We start from the raw sequence: 26,742 nt of genomic DNA on the forward strand, positions 1-26,742 counted from the left end.
AGAAACTAAAACAAAAAAATTCTACACTTTTACAATCGATCACATAGTTAGTGGTACATTTGTAAAGGCTTTTAATGAAGATACAAAAGACACTCAAATTATTCTAGGAAAATTTCAGGAGTTCCCCTAAAGACATCCCCTCAGTAAAGCACAGTAGAACATGATGACTTACCCAACAACCTCTTTTTGCAAAGCTGAGGACATAAATTTGAAGGTTTCTTCAATCAGCTTGCAACTTGCTGATTAGCTAGTAGGTGCTGTAAGTCACTAAAATACTTGACATATTATGAAATAACAGGGAACATACATTAAACACCATATGCTATTTCCCCCCCCAGAAAAGATGGCCAGTAAAATAAATACTAGGTTTTCCCCTCTTTGGCTCATGGAACAATAGAATAGTTTCCATCAAACTACAGAGCACAAGAGATGCATGGAAAGGCTATTACTTAATAGCCACATTTACTTGCAGATGTGTGAGCTAGTTTTAAAGGTTTTATTGCATTTTTACTAGATTTATAAATCTATTCTAAAATATCAACAGTTGCCAGATTGGTAAATTTCTCTGAAATGGAGGAAATTAGCTATGCACTAATTTAAAGTATTTTAAAATATTGGGGTAAGTCTGTTTTCTTAATCACAAACACAAGTACAAGTATTTTTGCCTTATAACCCTCAATTTTGTCTTATAAACCTTATACAAATTTAGCTATTTCTAATGCTAGAAGATTTTGGCTAAAGTTACCATTAAATTTGGCATAACAAAATAATAATGCTGTATAATTTTATGACAGTATTTGGTCAAACAAGCAACATGATGATGAGAATGTGAATTTCCACTACATGATGAACAATGGACAGTAAGAGACAGAAAGAGAAAAGCTCAAAGGACTCATGTCCAAAACCTTTATACATCCTTTTCACTAAAAAATAAAATTAAAATGTAGTTTGTGTTCATACCTGAATTTACATGGCATTTCATACATAAAACCAAAGTCTGGGAGAAAATTCCATTTTTCCTCTCCTTTAAAAATGAACCAAATGAAGTGTTCAAGGCCAAAAAGAGACATTGTGTACACACTGATAATGGAAGAAAAAGTTGGAAACATAAGTAATAATCTAGGCTATAGGGAGCATGCACTAATTCTGAAAATAAAAATATTTGCTTTATTTTCTTCTTCCTGCCTCTCAAGTATGACTCATGAGATGCTGACTCCTCCTGGGAAACAAGTGATACAGCACTAACACATCAACCCCTAGCTTTAAAAGGCATCAGGCCAGGGTTAGTGCTTTGAGAGCATGAAAGCACAAGACTCCCTCTCTTCATCTCATCATCCTCTGTGTTCTGTGCATGACTGTCTTTTGCCTCCAAACATAGTTTTCTATCATTTCACCAATGCCTACTAGAAACAGTGCACCCCAGTCTTCTTTAACCTTGAAAAGAAAATTTGTGAATGGGTAGAGTATGTGAGAAGAGAAGTCAGTAGTTCCTGGACTGTGCTGGTTTACAAGGTGGAGGGTTAAAGTAAGAAAAAAATATGGAAAACATATACTAGGCAAATATCACTATTTATTCCTGTTTCATATAGTTTCCTTTTTGCACAGTGTTGGTCAATTTAGAAACAGAACATAGGGCTGGACAGATCTTGTATACTCCTTGTACAACCCATATTATCTTTTAGAATGAGGAGCTAGCAGAATGAAGTACTTTCACAATATTCATTAAACCAGTCATTTTCATGGTTCAACTCTTCAAGGTCACTAAATCCACTTAAAAAAATCACATAGTTCATAAGCTTCTACCTTTATGACTACTCTTCTTTTGTGTCTTCAGTGCCGAAGATATTTGATACAAAGCAAATGTGAATTTGCATTTACAAAGTCAAGGGTGAAGAGTGGAAAGTTGAGAGGGTCCCAGGATTCAGCCTCAGCCAGGACTGGACTACAACTACAGTATGTCAGGATTCCATCATGTCATGTTTTCCTTTTTTCCATTTTCTTCAGTCATATTCCTAAATTCTTGTTTGGTTCTGAGCAAATAAATAAAACTTTAAAAATATATTTGAAGAGAGATGATCGGGAATGTGGAACTGTTTTCTGTGTCCAACATTACTACACCAAGTTTCACAAAGAAAAGGAGACAATGTGAATCACATTCAGAAATTGCCCAAGTGAACAAATTTCACAACATTTCCCTGGTGGAGAAAAAAAATACATTCTAGTGCCTGGGGTCCTCCATTATGCATGACACAAACTAAAAATGAGATAAAAACACCCTACTCCATTAGAAAACAGGGGAAGTCCTGAGAGAATAAATGCTCACCCAGAAAAATAGATATGAGGAAGAGAATGGTAGGATTTATACTTTTTTTAATATCCTGAGCAAAATAAAATTGTCTGCAACAAAATGTAATTCAGCAGTTAAGCACCCATATTTGGTCTATATACAAGAGAGAACAAGTTTTGTCAGTAGAATGCAATTTGATATGGAACTCTGCATTAGGAATAAATTAATTAATACCTCATAAAAATACCATGCTGATAAAATTTTCGAAGAATAAAACTCACTTTATGTTTTTACTAATGCATTTAAAATAACTTTTCAATAGAAGAACTTCTGTTTAACCATTTGCAATCTAAAGCCCAACAACATCCTAATACAAAATTTCATGATATATGTTTTTTTCTAAAATGGCAGAAGCAGCTTTCACAATTTCATGCACTTTTGTTGGTTTTTGAACACTTCTCTGTCACTTAGATATAGTACCTGTGAGGAATTTAGCTTTTCTTTTTTTTTATCATGGATATTGTTTTGCTCCTAGTCTTAACATGTTTTTACAATTTAAATTACGTACATATAAAAATCACATACCAATTTTGTAACATGTCTATAAAAAATTAATGTACCACAGTTCCTGAACTCAGACTTAGTCTTAGACCTTTCAAGCATGTACAGCCACAAAAGGCTTTTGTATCCTATAGTGAATTTTTTCTGTGAAGTCAGCAGCAAGAAGCCTGTAACCTGCAGCATGTGAATATGCACATACATGGAATTAGAGGATCAGCACTGACACACACGCCTCACGTGTGAGCCAGCACGGCACTCTTCCCTGAGATTAAGGTCCCAAAAACAAGGAGACTTTACTAACCTGCAGCGGTCTCTGTTTCTCACTGCCCTTAGGAGATTTCAGTCCACTTGTCTGTTGCTGTAAAAGCAGCTGCCTTGCTGCCTGGAGTGCCTAAAAGTATAAAAAAAAAAAAAAAAAAAAAGGTAAATAAATTTGACCAATTCCTAGAAAGAAATTACTCATTGCTAATGTTAGGTAAAAGTCCAATTGAACAAACAAAATCACCTCCTATTTGATTTTTATTTGCTAGATTTCAGACTTCAGGGTTTTTTTATTTTACTTAAAACATTAAAAAAATATTCTGAAAGTACATATAGGACTTCACTAGAATTTATGGATGTACATGAAATCCTGCAGGAAATAAAGTTAATTTGTTTGAAGTGCTTGAAGAGGAAAAATCATAAACTGCATCAATAGCCTCATTTCCACAAGGAACTTGTCTTTGAGTGTTCAACTAAAATGCCCACTCCCTTGCAAATTATCATTCAATTTGCATTTTCGTATTACAATTTGAAGTAAAAGCAAGTAGACTTCAAGTGTTACCAGAAGCTGTAATTAAATTTGACAAATCAACATCAGATTATCTTGAAAGTGAATTAATAAGGATATTCATTGAAGATTAAAAACACTTTTTGTACTTACAATTCAAGGAGAAACCTCTCCTTTGACAAAAAAAAAGAGTGCAGTTTTAATGCCAAATAAAAATGAGTGGTTTTAATTTGCATTCTTAGGAAAATCAGAGAACAAAGAAATTATTACTCAACCAACCAGATCAGGCTCATGGATGACAGTATCCCAATCAAAATAGAAGATGTTTTCATTTATTTTATGTTTTCATTCCAACTCAGCCAAATACAGTTAAACATATGAAATGTAAACAAACATTCCACTTACCCAAAGAATGCTAATATATATTATTTTTCCTTATAAAATTATTTTTAAAATACCAAGTGTTATAAAGTGGTATTTAATTAGAAATAAAAAAACCCAAAATGAAATCAACTGAAAAACCTGATTCAAAACATTTCCACTAAAACTACCTGCAGAACTCATTTTTTCTCCTCAGAAAAATCAGCTCAAAAAATAGCAGTTACAGCTTACAATACATCACACTATTATTTCTGTTATTAAAACCTACTGTAGATGGAATGTACTGCAATAAATGTCATTTGATCAATGTTCCCTAAAATAATAAAGATTCTCAACTGATAAAGAAAGGTACAATTTTGATTAGACTCAAATGAGCTGGTTTTTAAGATAGTTTCTAGTATCCATGACAACAGTTGCTTTGACAAGATGTGCATATGGCATTACACTGCCAGCTGGTGTGAACAATGTTTGAACTACTGCATTGAGATGCTGAGCAAACAGAAAAAGTTGCCACGTCTTAACCCTCAGGGAAGGCAGTCATCCCCTGATCAATTATGAAAAGACAGAGAGAGGGCTGCTACAGTCTGGCTCCAAGCAAGTTTTCTGAGAAGGCAGGCAGACATAGAAAACCAAAGTAAACAAAGTGAATGCACTAGTACCATCTCCTAACAACATTGATTCGTCTCCCCATAGAAGACCCTGGTACAAAGTTTGCAGAGCAGACTTTTAACATTTGGAGACATTCCCACAACAATCCCTGTATTGTTTCATCAAATTCTCAAGTAATTACAGGTCAGCTTTACAAAGAATATACATTCCTCTGAACCTAAGCAATGAGACGCACAGAACTATCTTCTCTCTGCCAAAAATAAATAAAAAGTTAACATATTTAAAAGTGCAGTTGAAATATTTTGTTACCAAGGAACCACTGGGTGCATGATCTCTTCTGCACTCACAATTCTTGAGCATATCCTAAAGGACAGTCCTTCCCTGCCTGAGATCAGAGTTAAATGCATCTGTTGATTTCAGGGGCACCACGATTTGATCCCAGCTTCTTGCAGTGGCTTAAGCAAAAACAAATTAAAAGCACAAATCTGCGGCAAATTTCTATTCCTTAATCCCTAGTGCTCTCCAGAAGGAAAACTTGAATGGAAGCAAGAGAACTACTGCAGTCCTGAATTCATGAGAATTGTAGAGGAAAACTGACCTCACCACTTGTGGCGATACTGCCAGGAGAATAACAGAAGAGATCTGGAGTAAGAGGAAATGGAAAAAAAACCCAAACATATAGACAATAATCTTCTTTTTTTTTTTGGCAGTTGCAGAAATCCTAATCTTCCTCAGAAGGAAAGTCCTCACATCAATACAATAAAACAAGAAAGCAAGCATCCAGTAAAGCTGTACATTTACAGTACTTGAAAATTAGAGAATTATAGTGTGCTGTAGCTTAGATTTAATCTATGAGTATGATTTCAAATTGTGGCTAGCATACTCCGTGGAATGAGCCTAAGAAAGTATGACTTCCTACAGCTAACTACAAAAAGAGTCACACTTCATGAAAAAGCAAGGCAGCACAACAGGATATGCTTGCATAAAAGGCTCTACTACTTAAACTATTTTGATTCATATGTGCTGGTTGGGATATCTCTAAAGGAGTAAAGGCTTATCTTTTAATACAGAATGTCTTATAAATGATGACTACCTGAATACTTCAGTGATTTTATTGTGGCAGTTTAGATTATTGTAAACACAGGAGATAGAAGAAGAACAGAAAACAATTTCAAGAGATCAGAGATGATTTAAAACTCATAAGGAGAAATCACTGTCAGCCTTTGTTCTTAGAGCAGTCATCATATAGCATTTTTTTCTCCCAGTGTGCTGCTTAACTTTACATTTTGCTACACAGTAAACAATCTCCCAGAAACACTGTTAATTTCAAAGCATTATTACTGACATTATTGATAAGTGAAGATCATGAGACTATAAAACATTTGTTCTAAAAATTCATTTGCTGCTATTAAACCTTTGCAAAGAGAATTGACAACTTGAAAGTATATTACAAAATTTGTAGTTTAACATCTACACTTCCAGTAAACACCCATCTCATGCACCATTTATAACTTTCTCTGACAATAATTCATGATCTAAAAACAGTGTAATGAACAAAAAATAACAGATGCTTTTAAATCTGGGAGATCAAATTCATGTTGAGTCCCACCTGAAAGTTAAGTGCAGAAAGAAGAGATTCTAGGGCAGTCAAAATTGTATCTAGTTTCCAACAACATTTGTTTCAAATTTAGCAGGAACTTTTCCTTAATTAAATTATGTAAATTAGTAAAACTATAAGGAAAAAAAAAATCAATGTAGACAAAAGCAATAAAAAGAACTGAGGATTGGAAATTATTTTAATTACATAAATGAAAATCATTATACTGCTTTAAGAAACGGCTATAGAAGGAAAATTTGGGCATATGGTTTCCAGAACTCACTGTGTCTTCTAGTAAAATATTTATTGGGAACACTACTTCTTAATATTTACTATGAAGCTTTGGCATAGCTAAAACATAAGCAGAACAGAAATGAAAATAATTGCATATAACTCACACTATTAAAGTTGATAAATTGTGGTAGATTTTGCCATTTGTTGGCAATATTATTAGGAGATATAACTTCCTTTCATTTTGTATTCCAAACTCTTCTATTTGATTTAAGCATGATTCAAAATTATTTTTAAAGCTTTACCATTTTAATAAAGTGAAAGCTGTCACTTAAAGATGGTAAACTTATTGCTTTGGTTTTTAGAAATTAAATATATGTGTATTTTTAGGAAACAGATGTCACTCATATCCTTCCTTTAAAACCAGGAATGTTTAACCTATCAGCCTGTTGCATTTGAGACGTTAAAATGAAAAATGACATCTATGCCCATTAATATCGTCAATGTATAAACAGCACAGCGTGACACATTCTTGAGAGCTGAAGGCTACAAAATCTCTCTGAAACATAAATAACAAAGCACTCAGAAGGATATTTGATGTTGATATTCATCTCTGAGAAAAACACTGCTGCCTGGGCTTCTTATGAAAATAGATGCAGCCCAAATGGATCTCCTGTAATTGGTTTCAGATAGCGAGGTCAAAAGAAATATGATACAAGAAACTATTATGTGGAACAGGCGAAACAAGAATGTTTATACAGGCACTCCCTATTTATACTGACAAGAGGTGTATACTCTGAAGATAACCAAAACCAAAACACTTGCCAGAAGTCAACCAGATTCTTTTCTTTTACAATTCCAAATCCCTATTTTATTTTTTCAAATGACTGCATACCCTAAAATTCCTGCTGAACGTAAAATAAGTTACTGAACATGAAAGTTTCCAAATGGCTGAATATGTCAAGCGAGAGTCATCTCACTGGTAGCTCTATGCAACCGAAACGTATCAACATGCTAAGCTGGATTTAAGGCCAAAGACTGCTCTGCACTGGTTGAATAACAAGTTAACCAAATGATTACATAGCTACATTTATTATAAAAGCACTTCAGGATAACCTCTAACCCTTTATAACCTGCTCAGGGCCTATATTCTGGCTGGCTCCCAAAAAGAATTACCCATGTAACAAACCCTCAAAAGATAGTGACTGAAAGACAACATTGTTCAACTCTTCCTAATAGTAATAAAATGATATTGCTAAACCTTTGTCTCTCACTGATTGTGTTTGCCCAGAAAGTTCTCTAATGAATATCAGAGTCAATCAGCACAGCAGCTTATAATCTTTCCAAATGGAGTAGCAAAGTAGTTAGCACTATTCAAAGCTGAATTGAACTGAAGATGATCCAACTCCTTTCCAGCAGCATTCTCTCCAGAAACCTCAATGGAGAAGGCAAACTCCCATTTTCCCCAGTGAACAACACTCTTTTTTCTCTAAGCCGCACACAGAAAATTGAGGACAAGTCACACCAGAAAGCCCACCTTAATGTAACAGAAATCTAACCCATAAAACCTGTCTTATTTCACCTACAAGAGACAGACTGAACAATTTTTATAGTGTTTGCCTGTAGAAGAAGATCAGATAGCTAAGGCTGTTGGCACCCATCTTTGAGGAATATATTATCTAAAAAAACCTGAAGGATTTCACTCAATTAACCCATATCAGACTATGCTAATACTCAAAGAAAAAAATAATTTTTGTCTTCTGAATCTAAATTAGGGTGCCTTGCCTTGTAGTAGAACATAAACCTGGAAGATATCACAGTGTTTGAAACTGCATTAAGCTCCAAAAGAAGAGGCAGTAGTCTTTGACACTGTATAACAATCCCAAGTATTCCTACCACCAGGCTGCTAGACAGGAGGACAAGAAGTGGTAGTGCCCACCAAATGCAGCAGTACGACCAACTCTACAGAGTGGAGTTAAGTGAACATTGAGTAAATTTGAAAACATTTACTACATTAACACTACAGGAATTTGTGCAAATGACTGACTGGCTCTTAGGAGGCCAGGCTGCCCAGCTTTTTCAAGACTGGGAAAATTCTCCATTTGTTCAAGACAGCAATGCTTCATGTCTGGGAAATTTCAAAATAAAACAGCAGAGCACATTGAGGGTTGGGGGCAAGTAGGGAAAGACATTCTGGATCACAGTTTAACTTACATACTTATATTCCTCAAGTGCTTCAGCTCAGAAAACATAAGAATATTGTGGATATGGCTCTCGTTTCTTTGGATTAAAAGTACTTAGAAGTAGGTTGGTTGGTTGGTTGGGTGGTTGGGTGGTGGCAGGGGTGATGATGTTCGTGTGTTTTGTTTTCTTAGGCTGATACTGCCAGTTTCAGTTTATTGATGCTCTGATTTTGATTCAGATTTGTGGTCTTCCCTGCAGCACAAATGCCACTAGAAGAAATGATCCTCAATCTACCTGAGCTTCTGTTCTGTCCTGATGTTATCCATGTTGTTAATTTTCAGTTGAAGAGAAAAAGTAACAGTAATAAAGTGATAAATGCAACATGAAGTCTTATAATGCTGTTTAATAAAAGTAAATTAATCACATAATTGTCATAAACCTATTTTCAAACAGCAATCTATCAGAGAGAAATTATGCATCTGTAGTTATTTACCTTTCATTTCACCATGACTGATTTGTAATTAGACTAGTTTTGTGAAAAATAATAGTTAATTACCAGAATTTTTTTCACTCTAATTGTTTTGGCATTTTTTGTTGTTGTTGTTGTTTGGCTGGGGTTTTTTTGTCTTTTTTTGGTAGGGATTTTTTGAGGGTTTTTTGGTTTGTTTTTTTTTTTTTAGTTTAGTGTCTTCCTTTTTTTTCCTGTGTGAAGGATGCTAAATAAATACTAGGGCACTAGTAATTAGCAGTTTACATATTTCATTTTATGAAGCCAATTTAGCTTCTCTCCCTTTAACCCAATTTAATGCATTCTAAAGACTTTTGCAAAAACAACTTTTAAATTTTCTCTTCCCATTATTTGACTGACCAAGAACTAGAAACAAAACACCCATAACAGTCACATGCTTCAATTCCTGGTGGCATTAGCAGGAATGTCTTCCCTATAGACATAGTCTGCATTGGTCATTAGTGCTCCATGTCAGACCATGTGTAACATGTTGCCTGACAGCAAATCCAAATGTTTTCTCCAAAGCTCAAACCAGCTGAAGAATGCAAATGTCAAGGGTTAGGAGAGATGGGGGCTCACAACACCAAAGTTGTGCTTGAACCTGACAATCTCCCTTTCATCCCACATGCCTGAACCTAACTTTCTTTTTGTATACACAGAAGCAATCTACTCTATTTCTTTCCTCCTCCTTACATTACACAGTGGCTAACTGAATTTATGAAATTTAATTAAAAAAAAACAAAACAAAAAATTCACTCATAAAAAGCCAGCAATCCAAGCTCACAAATATTCTGACACTACTAAATTCTTCCATTGGGTGTGATTTTTAAAAGACTGGGATATGTAATAGCTAAACAGGAGAGCTAATCTCTTACATGAAAAGAATGTGGTATTGGTGGAATGTACCATATTTCCACATGAAAACTGGTATGATCTATTTCCAATGAAAATCTGATAACTGATATATAAAAGCTATCTAAGTATGCAGGCAAAGAAAAACAGTCAATACAGCTATCCCATGTGTGAAGCCAGAAACAAAAAAATCCTTAAAATTATTAAAATACAATATGATAATATAATATAACATTACATAACATAACATAACATAACATAACATAACATAACATAACATAACATAACATAACATAACATAATGCAAGTATACATAGGATTTGAAAACCTTTTAAACCTTATGGTTTAAAAAAGACCTTATTTCAAGTTTGTCCATTGTAGTCATTGTCTTATTGGCTATGAAACCTAATTTCAATCAAAGCATTCAGAAACAAAGTAGTCTTGACTAAGGTAGAATAACAGATGATTTGATAATTTATAAGTAAGAAAGGAACTGATTCTAGTTAAATCAAGGTCGATCCCATGTGTATTAAGATGAAAATTTGGAGCAACTTTGGGAGTGGAAAGAAGTAGAGTACCAAAGATTGTAACTATTGTAAACATTGTAACTATTACATGGCTGTTAGAAGGCAATAGTTTTAACTGATAGAAATCTGAAAGGAAATTCTAAAATTTTAGACAATGAATTAATCATGGTGATTATTAATCAAATTATTAACAAAAAAATCATCACCAAAATATAAACTAAACCAAGAAATAAGGCAAATACAAACCAGAAGGAAGCATGCACTCAAACTTTTTTTTCTAGCCAACAGCATGATTCCCAGAATAGAACCTCAAGTTTGAGAAGACAGATCTGAGGACGGATTAGTCCTTATTAAGTCATGCAAAAAAGTAAAATAGCATGTGAAGAACAAATGTCAAAACAATTTTACCCTAAAATAGCCCTATCCATTTATAAGTCAGAATGAAATATGTCTGTCTTTACAATTTATTTTCAATTGGATTCCATTCTGCACTCACTGGTAGAGGTGTGCTGACACGAAGTATCAGAAGCACAGATTCCTCATCTGGGTACCCTTCTTTCAAGTTAGTAACCAAAACTACCCATCAAAGAAAATGCATCTACATGGTACCAAAATCAAATAAAATTACAGTAATTACACTAATCAAACTCTCTCAGCCAATCCAAGTATGAGAAATTATACATCCATTGAAGAGCCACTGATTGAAAGGGCTCCAAATATTTGAATGATAACAATTTGATTTTCCACTGCCCTTAGAAATCCATATCCATAGGAATGACTAAGATTGTAACCATGAAAGGAAATATTATCAAGATGATCATATCAGGCTTTTACTGTATGGGAGGAAGGCACAAAAGCCATTATTGAAATATCCAGCTGATTATCAGTGAAGAAGAAAAAGGTCATGACTGGGTTTCACATTTGATATTATAAATTTAGAGGGTGTTTTAAATAATATTAATAGTTCTAATTATTGACTTTTAGTTCTTACAAGAGCATAATTTAAAGAAATCTTAAATTCAATATATATAGCTGTGATGAAAATCATGCATTGAAGACATAAAAAAATCCTGTTGTACTGTTATGATAAATGTAACTGGGATATGAAAATAGAAGTGTCATATACAAAACAGATATTTTTTTACTTTCCTCAACCTTTTAAAGACTCAGTGAAATGTACCCAGCTTGGGACACAATAGTTCAAAGAGGTGGACCATTTTACCAGTAACTAGATAAAAATGGTAATATGATGACAATGAGAAAATCCAACATATGGGGGCAGAAGTCTAATCATAAGAACAGAAATAAACCCCAACCCTAAAGCAGTAACAGTCATCAGCAAGTTTTTGCACATTACAAATTAATTGTATTCCATAGAAAGGACAAGCAAAAACGGCCTTAAGCTAAATCCAGGGAGATTTAATTAAATTTAAGAAGAAACTTTCCAATGGTAGAGTAGTGGAGGAGTATAATAAATTGTGTACATGCTGCAAAATCATTATTGCTGAACCTGCTCAAGAAGCATCTTAAGGAACAGTTAAGAGCACTGATTCTGCTCTGGGACACAGAAGATCTTTAGAAGTGTCTCACAGCCCTGTTTTATTTGACTGTGTGGCTCCTGTGAAGCATGCCAAGTTCGGATTACTGTGATGTCTAACACCTTGCTACATTTCAAATAACACCATGTTCTCATAAACTGCATATCATGAAGCTCCAGTATGGTTTGTTTCCATGGTGAGCTAACAGCAGAGGATCAGCAAGAGCAGCACATACAGAGTTGCTCTTTGGAATTTTCCGACCTTACATGACCACTTTTGTGTTTATGAGACTATGCTTGAAATTTTGGACTGAAAAGAGAAATAGTATATACAGAACAGGAGATGGCTTTGAAATAAATGCTCTAATAAGTGCCCTAACTGCAGTCAGAGCCCCTGATTGGGATTCTTGTGTCCTCACCTCCAAGTATGGGCACAACAGTAGCAGAAACCAAGATTTTCTTGTTTATACAATTCTTATTACAAATAAAAGAGATATGGCTGAAATGGAGAACTAAGAAGAGGAGAGAAAGATTAGACAAGAATGAGGGTCCAAAGCACTACTAGATCAACTTAAGTCAGATATGTACATAAATTAAAAAAAGTAAAAACAAACTGACCCATTTTTGGTCAAGTTTATCATGAACTCTTTTGATCCAAAGTCACTATGTAATCTCAGCAATGTTAAAAATCAGTCTATACTGCTAAAGCTAAATCAGCTGAACTGAAATCCTACTGCATATATATTTTATTTTTTTTCTTACAGATATTTTTTGTGATCCTTTCTAAAACTTCAGTTAATATAAACTAAACTAACAGGAACATATTCAATAAAAGAATGATTAGGGGAAGAAACAATAAACATTGATGTAAAAAGGCAATATAATAATAGCTATTTTATCTGCAATCTTTCAAGGCTTTTGAGAAACCATATTTTTGAAACAGAAGTAGAGCTTGGTCTGCAGTTACAAAAAACCAAACAAGACAGTAAATTTTTTTCTTGATATGAGATAAAGTGAATCATGCAAATACAAATTATGCTCATTTCTATACACTAAACTTACCAATGGTGGCATTGGGAAATAGTTCTGAATGTGCTGAAAACAAAAGATCTGATCTAAACTCCTTGGAATAATTCTGAGCACTAAAATCTGGAATTAAGTGTGGACAGTGAGACTCCAGAGAAACCTCTGTTCCACAACCACAAATTGGTTTATATGTTCATATAAAACATGTAAGTGCTATCTGCACTTGCAGTCCATTCTGACCTGCTTGACCTTATTACCATTTCAGCTTTTCTCTTGTACTGCTTATCTACCTTTTGGTGCATTTCATGACAATCTAGCAGGCACAATCCAACACACAGACCTCTGCCTCTGAAGAATACCAATCTTCAGGTTCTTGCTCTAGTTGGCAAATGAATTGTATGTTTTGAAGGGTAGCCTTAACAGTCCATATAGACAGTGCTACTGAGAAAGAATTCTCCACTTTGGGGACTTCTAAGAGTGAAGATTATAAAAAGAGTGAAATGACAAAGAGCTTTAATTTTAAGCTAAAATGCAAGTACGGAGAGACAGAGAAATGTCCTCGGGCTCCTCATCCCAGTTTCAGTCCTTGTGAGGACATCTAGTAGGAAGTATATTCTTTATGATTAGAAACTTGCAGGGATGAAAAAGAAAAGACCTGAAGCTATTAAAATTGTTTTGCAGAGAGGAATAAAGATATTTTGCAATTCCCAGGGCATTTAGGTGCTGGAGAAGCGACAGCAACTGTTCAAGGAATTCCCAAGTAACATGCATGAGCAATGCAACAGGTTAGGCATTTGAATTAAAAGGTATACGTTTCTATCACACTTCATCAAGCTCACCCAGGAAAAAATTATCCTTTTTATACTGCCTTGGTATCTACAGTAATCTTCCTAAACAGAAAGCTAATCAAGGAATTATAATCATAAGTATGCTCAGGGGCATTATCACCTTTAAATGCATTTGTAAAAGCAGATACACCCAGCTATGTTGGTGCCAAACATATGTATTACTTCACATCATTTAAAGTCTCTTCTGGTATCAGACTTCAAAAATTTCCTTTGAACCATGCAGCATATATTACATAATAACTATCACCAATATGCACATAAGAAAAAAGCATTGACAACCTAGTGGTGATCAAAATGAAGTTTAGATATAAATTTTACTCCATATATTGCTTCAATATAGTCTTATTTTCCATAAATCAAAACTTAATAATCAGTTTTTTATTGTTTTAGTCCTCTGCCATTTCATCAACTTACTATGGTCTAAACTCAGTCACTAGTCTTCTCTTCTAAAGACACTCCTCTTTACACATTGTACAGGGTTCAGATTCATGTCCTAGTTTCTAGTTTCCTAGTCCAGTTTCTTCTTTCTACAATACCTTCTTTTCCCTTCTTGGTACATTTTGAACCTCAGTAAACTGTAACTATATTGCCTTTTAATTTAATTTACTAGGCAGAATGCAGTGCACCTTCCCTGTGAACACCTGTCCATCTTACTAGACCATCACTTCTTCATACCATGAGTTTCAAGTACCACACAAAACACAAATATATTCCTGACTAGATATTGCAATACTAGTACAGTGTTACAATCTGCAGTAAATTTTAATTTAGCTGTTATTTTTAAAATTTATGTCATCTATTAGAGATGGAATTTCAAATTTGCAGGATAAAATGTAGATAATTTCATCTCTGAGATTTGGGGGAAAAATACATGACAGACATCACAGTATTATAGTACTTTCAGTCAGAAGGCCTTGCATTTTATGAGAAAGCCTTCTGGATAATGCTTATTCGTCTACTGCAATTCCCAGGGCTCTTCTTGTGCCATAGGACAGTGGATTGAAGAATAAAAACAGGAGAGAAACTATTTTATGTGAGGACTTTGTGATGGCTTTGAAATACTTTCTGGAGCACAGTTTATGGTATGAGGCTTATGCTGCTACCTGGAGAAAGAGCTGTGGCCAGCAGGTGAAACAATCTTTGATTTTAGATGTATGTCAGAGGTTCTCACCCTCTTCTCCACCAATCCCCAGGTTCATTAATAACACTAAGACATGAACCCTGCAAGCACTTTCATGTATAGAGTTACGAAAAATATAGGGAGTGCATTACACAAAAAGGTATGATGACAATATCATTTTTACAAACTCTCTCAGCCTTCACCTACACTGAAAACTGGAGAGTGACAGAGAATGTGATTTTCCACAGTAGCAAAATGCAAGCAGCAAGCATGGCTCTGGGCATGCATTTTTCACCTGTGCTGACCCACGTTCTCCCAAGCTATGCCCTGGCACAGTTCTGCAGTCGGACTTTTCCAAGGACCATTTGACTATGGAATTGGGTGCAGCTAGCCCAGTTCTGGGGACTAAAATGCTTATTAGCTCGTGTGTCTCAGCCTGTGTCAACTGCTAAGTTTAGAATCCAGGATCCGTACGTTTAATTTACTAGTGAAGATCATGGCTATGTGCTCAAAACAGTTGAGCCATATGTTGTTTTGGAGCCTCTCTTGGCAAAAGCAGACAGGTTGAGATTTTGGGATGGCTTGTGAGAGTGTCAAAGAATCTTAATTTCATATCTGAACAGTTAGGAAAACAAATTGTTGTCAGAAACAAGAGCAGAAACTCCGGAGTGGGGGACTCAAGACTCCTTTCATTCTGAACTGCTGCATCCTGAACCTCCCATGGTGTATCTGCTGATGATTTTTAAGTACCAGTTTTATATGGACACCTTATGCATCTGGGTTGAGCTCTACTGATGAAGGTCAAAACAGTCTATTAATAAAAATCTTCTTTCTTTCATCAAAGCAGCAGTGGTAAAACAAATCCAAAACAACCAAATCCAAAGCAAAAAATCCAAACCAAACCAAAGCATCTGTTTCTAGAGCTACCATCAATCAAATCCACAAAAATAGTAACATATAATAATTTCTGTAAATACTAAAATGGTTGACAGTATTTCTCATGCTCATGTTTATGCACTTAAGACTGAATATTCAAAGTTACGCGTTTGACAAAGACTCTAAAGAATGTAATTTTCAGAGCTCAGGTTAGTCACTAACTCCAAGAGTGCCCCAGATTTGAATGCTGGGACAGAACTCCATCTGCTACTGGCAAAGAAGCAAGCAGGTTATTCAACAAAGGTAACTGGTATTCTGGAAGCAGATAACAGAGAGCATTGCAAAGGCTTTGGTGTATCACCAGTGGCATTTGCACAAAAACAAGTGAAAATATTAAAAAAGGTCCAACTTCAAGCACTTCAGGGTTTTTTAAATTATGATTACTTTTATTTTCATATTTTAAGGATACTATGAAAATGAGATTTTTTTCAGGAAAAACATACTGTGATAATGAAAAGTGTTAGAAATGTATTTTAAAACAATTTCATCATCAGTAGTACTTTTCTTTACATTTTTCTGCATCAGAATTTGGAAAGATTCTGACTAGAGATTTTGTGCTTCTCTGAAGAATAACTAAATTATTCCATCATTGCTATAAAAGATATGGAGAAAAGGTGAATCACAGAAAGACTACAAGGACTAAAACTATACATATTAAGGACAACTGTTAGAACTTTTTGACAAGTTCAAAGAGAATAGCACCAAATAAAAACAATGGAAGTAAGGTTGAAAATAAATTAAATTTCTTCCCAACTGGAAGGTATTAAAAAAGATTCATATAGTAATCAGAGTATAAAAGTCAGGCCAGCACAATATCGTTGAAAATAGATATTTTAATGACTAGAGATGATTATGCTACTCAAGAAAAAAAATTAATTTTACTTACACTGACATCCTTAATTTTCAAGGCAAGTGTTTCTCTGACTAGTCTGACACAGTTGAAGTAGTATAGATAGTCTTTCTTCTATAGCAAACATTGGTAGACTCCAAAGTGACCTAACAGGCACCATCCTTTGAAATTTGAACACATGGAATTCACTCAAGCTTTTACATCATCTTGCAAGACAAGATATGAGTCCCATTTAAAATTATTTACATGGTAATTAATAGCATTCCAAAGTAGATATTTTGCAACAAAGTTAAAGTTCAAAAAAACCTAAGAGCAATGCCTGTAGGAATTTTCACCTTTTCCAATCGTTAAATTTGTTGGAAGAAGGGATTTCTGAAATTTTGACAAATGGAAGTGGTAGCAACCTGAGCATTTGTTTTCCAGGTTGTGAGTTTCTTTCAGACTAAGTTTTCTTAACATTTTTGCATTTCTGAGAACCACAAGCCTCTGGTGCAATTCCTTATTTAATCTCTGTTCTAGAACATATTTTTAAAGTTTTACAAACATATTACCCCATATTATTTATGGCATAGCAGAATTCTGATTTTGATTCAGTTTGGGTTTTTTTCCCTAGGTGTCACAAGAATACAAAACAATGACACCTAAAGGTTCAACAATATAGTTTTATAAAAATTGAAAATGGAAGATAAGAAGAAGAAGGTTTCTACTTGAGAGAAAAGGAGGGGATTTAGCAATGTACATTCACACAGTCATAAATTACCGTGTTGTATCTAACCTGTCATAAACCATACATATTCTCCCACACTGCAATCCAGCTTCAGCAAATTTCCTGAATTTCTCAAGTTAAAAACAGGTTTTGGAAAACAGAAACCTGGAAACCAGAGGTAATTCAACATTTCACATGACAGCCTTTAATGCATCCTCAAATTTCAATAATTAAAAGGAACACAAACATAGGAAGATATCTGGTCCTGTATCCAGAGTTTAATTTCTGAAAATGTTTTCTTTACCGAAAGGAATAAAAGCTTCTGAAAAGCAAAGGAAGAAGGGACAGATTAAATCTGTGTTAGATTAAATGCTCATTTGTTTAAGGTTTCCCATGTTGATTGTCCAGAACATTATAAATATAAATGAATATAGAATATCTTTATATGGAGGGGTACAGTACAAATTATCTGCAATTAAATCCTACCCTTGCTGATTACTATATGTGTTTAACTGTCAGTCTCTCATGTCTACTCGCACTGCAGTTAATTTCAAGCAATATCCAAAGGTATACAGATTTCAAACAGATTTGAAACCCTTCAGTCAAGTAAAGAAGAAATGCAAGGTGACAGTGAAATTCAAAGCACAGACAAACTCCATTCTGCCACAAGATACAAGAATGAAGATGATGTTAATTAACAGATATGTTAATTTTACTGGAGCACCTTCCACTAAGGGTTAATATTTCTGTAGAATTGTCAAGTCAGATACAAATGTTTCTGAACACCACCACTCCTCTCTTTTTTTTTTTTTTCTTTCTGTTTAATGTTAATGGAAGATGCCAGATGGATGGTTTTGGAGATGAAAATGTCCTTTTCCTATGTTCAGGGGAAGTTCAGCATAGTCCGCTGCAGGAGGTACTAAATGCAGCCCGTTACTGCCTCCTTTCAAGGGGTATAAAAGTAATTCTATTTTCATGCTCTTTTACTCTTCATTTCTTGTACTGATTATACCAATTACAGCAGTCCTCTTAGTGATGCGGTCATCTGCCTTCTAGAAATCTTACCTGCCTGTTTATATGCTTGCAGGTACTGACAGCTGCAGAATGAATTTGATACAGATCATTTAACTATCCCCAACAATGAGCAAGGAGATAAGCAACAGACTGAGTGGTAAACACTGGTGAGTCATTTATACCATTTCTTCCTTAGTGTGCTCTTTTACTATGGAATACAGACTGCATAAACTTTTTTATACATACATACATATATATATATATAAAATATATTATAGAAACTATCTTTTAGCTGGAATAAATTTTCAACTGTCTTTACTGCAGATATGTGGAACTGTCTTTAATGTGGAGACCAGAAAGAGAACAGTATCTAAGTAAGCTGCATGATTGCACAACTGCTAAACAAAACCTACGTTCTTTGCCTCTAAACCTCATTAGTTTACAAATACTTCTTTTCCAGTGTAGAGAATATCTAGCTCATACATTCTGCTTGGTTCCCTGGTGAACATGCCATTTGTTTTCAAACCAAAATCAAATCCTTTATTCTCAAAGTCACAGTCAATGTACCACCTTAAAGAACCTCGTCTACATTTTTCTGTTCCAATCTGTCAGCCTTCCTTTTTTTATTAAGGTTATCTTCCCTGGGTGACTCCAAGGGTTTCCTTACATTGCCCAACATGGTAGCCTCATCCTCACTTATGTTTTTGTTCCACTCATGAACTTAGAAGTCTTCTCTCAAAACTTTTTTCAGTTATTTTCCTCATACTGACCTTAATCTTTCCAAGTGTTGTCCTTACATTTAAAGATTTTTGCTTAAGCTTAAATAAATAAAATTGATAAACAAAAAGTCAAAAAAATATTATTAACATGGTAAATATGTAAAATAGATTAATTTAATGATACTTCATTTCTTCTCGTCCCTGTTCTTAACTGCTCTTTTCTCCTGTATTTTAATCTCTGCTGAATCTAATTTATATGCTGTGATTAGTATGTTTAGAATAGTTTTACTTTCATCCTGAAGGGGTTCAAAGATGTTGCTACTTTATAGTGCAACAGTATTATTTTGCTTACAGTAGTAAGCCTTCAGAATATCTATGAAGTTCCAAATGCAGTAAGAGCAGATGCAATAATAATCAACTGATTTTAAAATATACCATGTCATTTTATATGTAATAGTAGCAGCAGTTAAAGCCAGTCTTTTCTGTGAATAGAATACACATTAATAACTGAGGGTTTTTACATGCCACATAATAAGCAAACCTGCATTTAACTTATGAAGATAAATGAGGATTTTGGAAGGATTTTGAATTTCCATTGGAAGAGAGATTTGCCAGGAAAGAAGAGACTAGGACACTGTATTAACACTTGGGCACAGTCCATGAAGCCAAGTATGTTTATGCCTCTGGATATGGGCATTGTCTTAGATGCAGCAGGAAGCTGAAAGTGCCACGTTCAGAGCCCTCTCCACAGTGGTGACCACATTTGCACACAACCAACTTCATCTATCAGAAACATGCCATGTGCAATGCAACAGAGAAATAAAGAACAGAGACTAAAGAAAACTGTGCTCTGAACAACAGTAGAGAATGCAGAAAAATAAATGAGATAAAACAACACTCCTCATTAGTCTTTCATTTCCTGAAATACTGAGTGTTATAAAAAGCAAGTACACAGTGTAGCACTGACTCATAGGCTTCTACCAGAACATCTCAAAAGATCCTGGTACTGAGAAGAAAGACAGGTAATCTTTATTTTTGTGGGCTTTTGTTTGTTTTCTTTTTTAATGGTAACAAATTCTATGCTTTTTAAAATTTGCTTGAAAATTCTTTGAGTGAATTCTAAACAGAGCAACACAAAAATATGTTCATTCTGAAAAATGGCCTTCGTCTTCAAGACTGGCTGCAGTTTGCCCTTTGTGCTTTGAGACTGAGAATTCAAAAATGCAGACCTACAATAGCCAAGCTGCCCCTTTTTATCTGGAGGCTTTGGGTATCCCCCAAGATTTTTATATAAATGTAGTGCACTCTGGTTTACATTAGAAAAGGAAACATTTATCTTATCACATTGATATCGGCTCAGTACAATATTACATTCTGGAATAAGAAAATATTGCAACTTTTCTTGAAAAGGTCAAGAGGTACTGTTTATCTTCAGGGCATAATGAATTACATCGTATTTCCTCCCCAAGAACTCTGAAAGAATGGAATATGTTTTGACGCACAATGCACAACTCAGAGCTCTGTGATAGTAGGTGGAATAACAAACAAAGCTGTAGTGGAATACTTCAAGCTTCAGAATTCTGTATAAATACAAATCTATGTGAGAAACCTGGCTAACAAGTAGTGCTATTGCTACTAAAAAGATATGTGTGACAATTCTAATAAGGCATGACCTTCAAACCTCTTCAGCCCTGTAACTGCATCCTAAATTCAAGTTTACTTACTTATATTATTACATCTTAAACTTTATAGCTGTTCAGCTAGGTAATATAACAGCTACAAGTTTTTGGTTTCCAATTTTATAGTCAGAACACACCTTTTTATTTATCAAAATCACATTCCCTCTTATGTCTGATCGCTTGGTTTATGCTGCAAGATCACACTCTCAATTCACTGTTATTGATTGCTAAATACACCCACTTTTCTGAAGAAATGTTTCCACTTAGGTTTTATAATGTGGGAAAAAAAAGAAAAAAAACAATAAAGAAAATATAATGATATCTGAATCTGAAATCTCAATAATAGAGACTTGTGTCTCCTTATATTTCTTATACTTCCAGTACCAGGACCAGTGATTAGTAAGTGGAAATTATAGTGGAAAATCTATGATGACACTTACAAGCAAAAAACATTTTTCCCACAGAAAACAATAAATATACAACCAATGTTTCATACAACCTCATCTTTCAATAGCTCATCTATTGTATCAATAGGAAGTAATATGTGACTTAGTCCTGAATATTAATTTTTCAAAACAAGAAAACAAGTGAGAAATTGAATTAACAAATGAACGAGGGCTTGTGTCAAAAAATGAGAGTTAAACTGGGGAGAAATGGCAACACAATATAATAGAGATTTTGAAAAATCTCTACTGCTCTGTGAATTTCCTTTTGCAATCCTATTTTGCCTACTGTTTAAAGAAATTAGCAGAATGCAGATGGAGATTGGAGCAATAATCTGGAAGGGAGACGTGTCAGCATGCTCTTTTTTTTCTGTCACAGCAGGGCTGGTTGGCTACTACCTACCAGCCAAGACTGCTGGCTTTTCCTTTCTCTGCCCAGTAGAAACTCAAAACAGTGATCACAGTGGTCAGCTTTTACTTTACTGCTTAATACAGGAAAGAAGTACTCACCGAGCTGAAATTCGTCTCAGATGGCAAGTGAGAGCTAACAGCACCAGCTCTTGTAATCTGTTCATTCAACACAAGAACTCACATTTCAATTTATTCTGCCATGAGATATTGAAACACACGGTGGTCAAAGAAGAATCAGTAGGCAGGGGGTGCTCTAGCACATACTATAGATCTTTGGCAATGTGGAAAAAGAAAGAGAGACAAACCTGGAAACCTAGACTAAACATCCAGGACAGTCAAGGAGACCTTTAACTTCAGTTCAGAAGAGAGGTGAGAAATAGAGAAGAGGTGAATACAGAAATCTTTCTATTAGTGGGTACTGGGTCAATAAGAAAACAATGAAGATCAATACGAACTGCATCACTTGAGGGCACTAAGCCTCCATCAGACCTACAAACAGAAATGCCACATAAGTGACAATAGCTGAACAGCTTCAATAGCAAGATCAGGCAACATCTCAATATCAAAGTAGTTACCCAAAATAAAGTAGCTTAACAGACTGAGCTTGAAGCTACACCGTGTGGGAGAAAAATAACAACTAGATCAATTTTCCAGTGAATATGCCAAACACAGATGCTTATGGAGTAAATCAAGGCTTCATTTTTTGGATAAAAACTCTTGCACCATGATACAGAAAATGGGAAAATAAGCAAGTAAAGGAAATACATTACTGCAAGTGATAAAGAAATACTAACTGCAGTGTAATATCATGGATCTCATGGTTATGGGAGGTAGAGACGAGCAAACTGAATAAATAGTGTTGGGATCATAGGGTTGTTCAGCAAACAGTCTGTTTGGAAAATTATTTGAGTTTGCCCTGTCATATACAGAACTTAAGTATTGTTAGAAGAAAGTAGAGTGAAATGAAAAGACTATTTGTATTCAAAAACTTCTGAATGAATTCTCCACTAACTCTTTTGTTTTCTGATAGAAGTTTTCTTTCCTCTTTTTTTCCTAATAGAACAAAAGTTGAAGCATATCAAATAATTTAAAGTATCATCAAACACATCAAGAGATACCTTGCAGAAAAACAAAACAATAACTATTTTCATCAGATTTCAAGACAGTAACCATGACTGCCTCTGTCCAAAACTGCAATGAACAAAACCTATAGTACACTCTCTCTGGTTTTCTTTACGAAGTATTTTTACATTCTTAAATAGAGTCACAACCAAAGCAGAAAACAAGGAAAAAAATTACAGATTTACAGGATGGTTAGATTTTAATAGGACACTTAGGTTTTACTAACTTACTATCAGATAAATGATAAATATTAATAGCCCTGAATAGGGTTGTGTCAAGCTCTGCCAGTTGGCTCCTAAGTATGTCATCTGAGTCTTGAAGCAGAGTTGCAGAGTTTTTGATCAAAGTAATACTCCCAATTTTAAGAGTGCTTAGCATGCATAATATACTTAAAATTCCTAACAAATTACCTTTCAAGTCCAAACTGCTAAAACAGTAATCTAAATGCCTAAATATAAAGTAGTAAAAATGAAATAATATAGCCCATTATTCCCACATATTTAGCCAAGTTCTATCATTTGTCCCTGACTATTTAGGAAAAAAAAAATGTATATAAGAGGATAGCTCTGCTTTCTGCACCTTTTAAGAAAAGCACCCTTGACTTTAAAACTAAATGAAGTTTTCTACTTTCATTTTTTACATTTTATCTGACTTTCCTTTATCTTATTTACCAGATTCTATCAATGGTTTTCTGTTGGAGTTTTTTGAGTCCTTTGGCCACAGATTTCTCATTGGATTTTAACACTCAAAATGCATAAATGAATTTTAAATACAGAGTTAAGAGTTTAATGTCTTCTTGCATGTACCAATATTGGATAACAGTGTTGGTAAATTACAATAATCCAGACCAACTGAAAGCACTTCCTGTATCTCAAATAAGTCAGGTTACCATTCTCAGATTCCTCTGAGAAGGAACTGAAGATATCCTTGGACTTACTGGGCATTTTAGATTTAACACTTGGCCTCTCAGAGCAGTTTTCATCTTTCAAAACTGTTTTTTGGCTTTAAGGAACATTTCTGAAGGGCTTGGCTAGCTCCAGGCACTTAACCCTGGTTTGCACTTGCAGTGCACCAAAGGCTGTGTCTTCCAGCTAGGAAGTCAGGGACTGACTGACAAAGAGACACAATATACTGGCACAGTACAGGAAGTACAGACTGAAATTGTATCCTTGATGCACTTTGCACATTTCAAAAAAAAAAAACAAGGAGAAAGAAGGTACTGTCTGAGATTCTGAGAAAATTTTGGAGCCCAGCTTAAGAAGCAGGAGAGGCATTGATTGAGAAGAACAACAAAGATATGAGCAAAAATGGATTTTGTGATCATTATGCAATTATTTCCAACCTGTAGGAGGAGGAGATGAAGCAATTAGTGGGCATCCTTGAGAAAGGAGAAATAAAAAAGGCCCTTTCTGCCTTGAGGAATCTTTCACATCTCATTCACATCACAGGGACTGTTGGAAGTTACAGTTAGCCCTTACAGCACTTTTCTGATCATTGGTCTATGTGTAAAAAATATTTGATATTGTGGGCCATTCTTCTCTTATATTGCCAAAAAACCCTCTTCTCCTTCAAACTGAAGTTTGTCTATTAAGCTTTGGGATGTAAGGTCTTTAAGATCAGGAAGGATAAGAAGAGCCCTTAGGACACTTAGCACAGCTAATCATAAAAAGCAAGAAGCAGAGTAAGATATTTGCTCATTGCATTATACAGAAACAATTAGGGAGTAACTTTAGTTTTGTCCTTGCTAACAGATTTTTTTTATTTTGTTATTTTATTAACAAAACCATTAAAGAGGAGGAAAAGCTCCAATCAGAAATTACAGCACATTGTGCTAGATGGCCAACAGAGTGCACAGACAAACCTTGCATAGTTTGGAAACTATGTTCATGAAGGGTAAGGGCCACTAAATGAAAGTATAATTAAGTTTTGCAGTGAAAAGTTTCTCATGTATCCATTGCGATTCAACGATGTAAAAACAATAGGATAAAGAATATTTTGCATTATCTATTCATATAAATGGCATGAAGACAGATTTTGGGCCTCTCTTTAAAAGCTATGAAAAGCAGCACAAAAATAACAGGATAAGGTGTTTAAGAGAAGGTTTTAGCAGCATGAATCCACAGAGTAGCAAAACTAGAGTGTGCTAGCCACTTTGTTGTATGCAGATAGGTGCTAATTTACATTCTGGGATACTTTAGCACCTGAGACAATTAATATCAGGACAGGTAGATGACTCTGTGCATCATAAACACCACCAGAACCTGGTTAGTGTAGCCTGACACACAATACACAGCTTCAAAGATGCTCACAAGTTCTGGCATAGATTTTAAGTATTCCATATTTTTCCCTCAGATTCATACTTCTGAACATTATTATCAATATAGATAACATGATTGTTTTATTCATTCTGCTTTTTTCCTAAGCAGCACATGGGACTGACATTTGACCCCCTGGTTTACAAACTGTTCCATGTGCCTAAACACGTAAAAAATACATTAAGTTAAGAATGCAATGTAGTAACACAGGTTTATACAAATTGCAATATTTATTTTTAAATTATGCTTAAGTAAGAGGTGTCAATAGAAAAAGAAGAAAGTTACAGTTTTACTTAGCAGGATTATACGTATTGTAACAAGTGGAATGACAGAGGATAGCCAAACAACTTTCATTATCTGCAGTGATGTTATACACCAGCCACAGATTCAAACTGCAGGCACCTAATTAGGATTGCTCCGAAGCAGCAAAAAAAGCCTATTGGTCACTCAGGATGACTTTTTACTGAATTTTTACTGAATTTTTTTCCTTGACTGTGAAGCTCTTTTTGCTTTCAAGTGTACATCCTTGAAACTTCATGGCTTCTACCTCAGCCCTCCCATCACAGCTCCTCCCCTGTCCCTTTAACTCTGTATTTCCTCATGCACATGTGAAAAACAGCATGTTTTCCTTCCTCTGCTCCTCACCTTTTGTTTCTTCTTTCAAATTCTTCCAATCAACAAAATGCATGGAGTTAATTTTCCTTGTATTACAGAGAATATCATCCAAACCAGGGAAAGGTGATCTGAAAATGGCCCCTACATCACACAGGGGGAGCCAGCTGATGACTTTAAGAGCAGTCTGTGATGTGAGCCCTAACAGGAGTGTTCCTGTCTCCCAACATGGCTTCCATATTAGGAAGAAAGTATTACCTAAATTATGACTTCCACTGAGAATAATGAAATGTCATCCATTTTGTAAGGTAGCCTTTAGATGTGGAAATTTCCTCGACAATGGATGTTGAGTTAGCCATGGCTAGGAAAATAAAACCTCATGGCTGGTGAGGAAAAATGAATCACAGCCAGAATACACATGGTTTTTGAATGCCTCCAGCTGTAGTACAGACACTATGCTTCAGTAAGCTTCAGAAATAAAAAAGTGGCAGAAATTGGGCTGCTATTACCACAAAATCAAACAGGACTAAAATGCTTGACAGGATTATGAAAAGAATTAATTTGAAATTAATTTTAAAATTAGAAATCAAGATCCAATTTATGTTTTAGATTCCCAAACAATTAATTCTATGTTCAAGAAGTTAATGTGGGTAAGAGAATATGATATATTTAAAGCCTAGCTATAATGGGCAAAACTCCAACACATTTTAAATTGAGAACTGTATATATCAGTCCAGGAACAATCAGGCTGTCCTCATTTTTTCAGCTTATTTTCTTCCTATTCAATTAACTCTCTGATTTCCACGTTCCTATACTTCACCACTCGCCTTCTCTATCCCCATCATCTTTAGGACCAATTGATTTTCTGCTGAGGCTTTGCTACAGTAAGATTCCCAGA

At 34.8% G+C, this 26,742-nt stretch overlaps 1 protein-coding gene across 6 annotated transcripts in view; it reads right to left on the bottom strand.

Annotated features, from left to right (window-relative positions):
* FOXP2 (forkhead box P2) overlaps nt 1-26,742 on the bottom strand; it is a 339,563-nt gene that overhangs the window by 119,511 nt on the left and 193,310 nt on the right. For 5 of the 6 annotated variants that reach the window (XM_033514481.1, XM_015628631.2, XM_033514483.1 and 2 more), the window contains one exon: nt 3,150-3,239. In XM_033514481.1, the coding sequence (XP_033370372.1) occupies nt 3,150-3,239 (90 nt within the window). Of the gene's footprint in view, nt 1-3,149; nt 3,240-26,742 lie in introns of those variants that run through there. The other variant, XM_015628637.1, reaches the window with a different exon arrangement.

Source organism: Parus major, chromosome 1A (genome assembly GCF_001522545.3).
Source record: "Parus major isolate Abel chromosome 1A, Parus_major1.1, whole genome shotgun sequence".
Lineage (NCBI taxonomy): Eukaryota > Metazoa > Chordata > Aves > Passeriformes > Paridae > Parus > Parus major.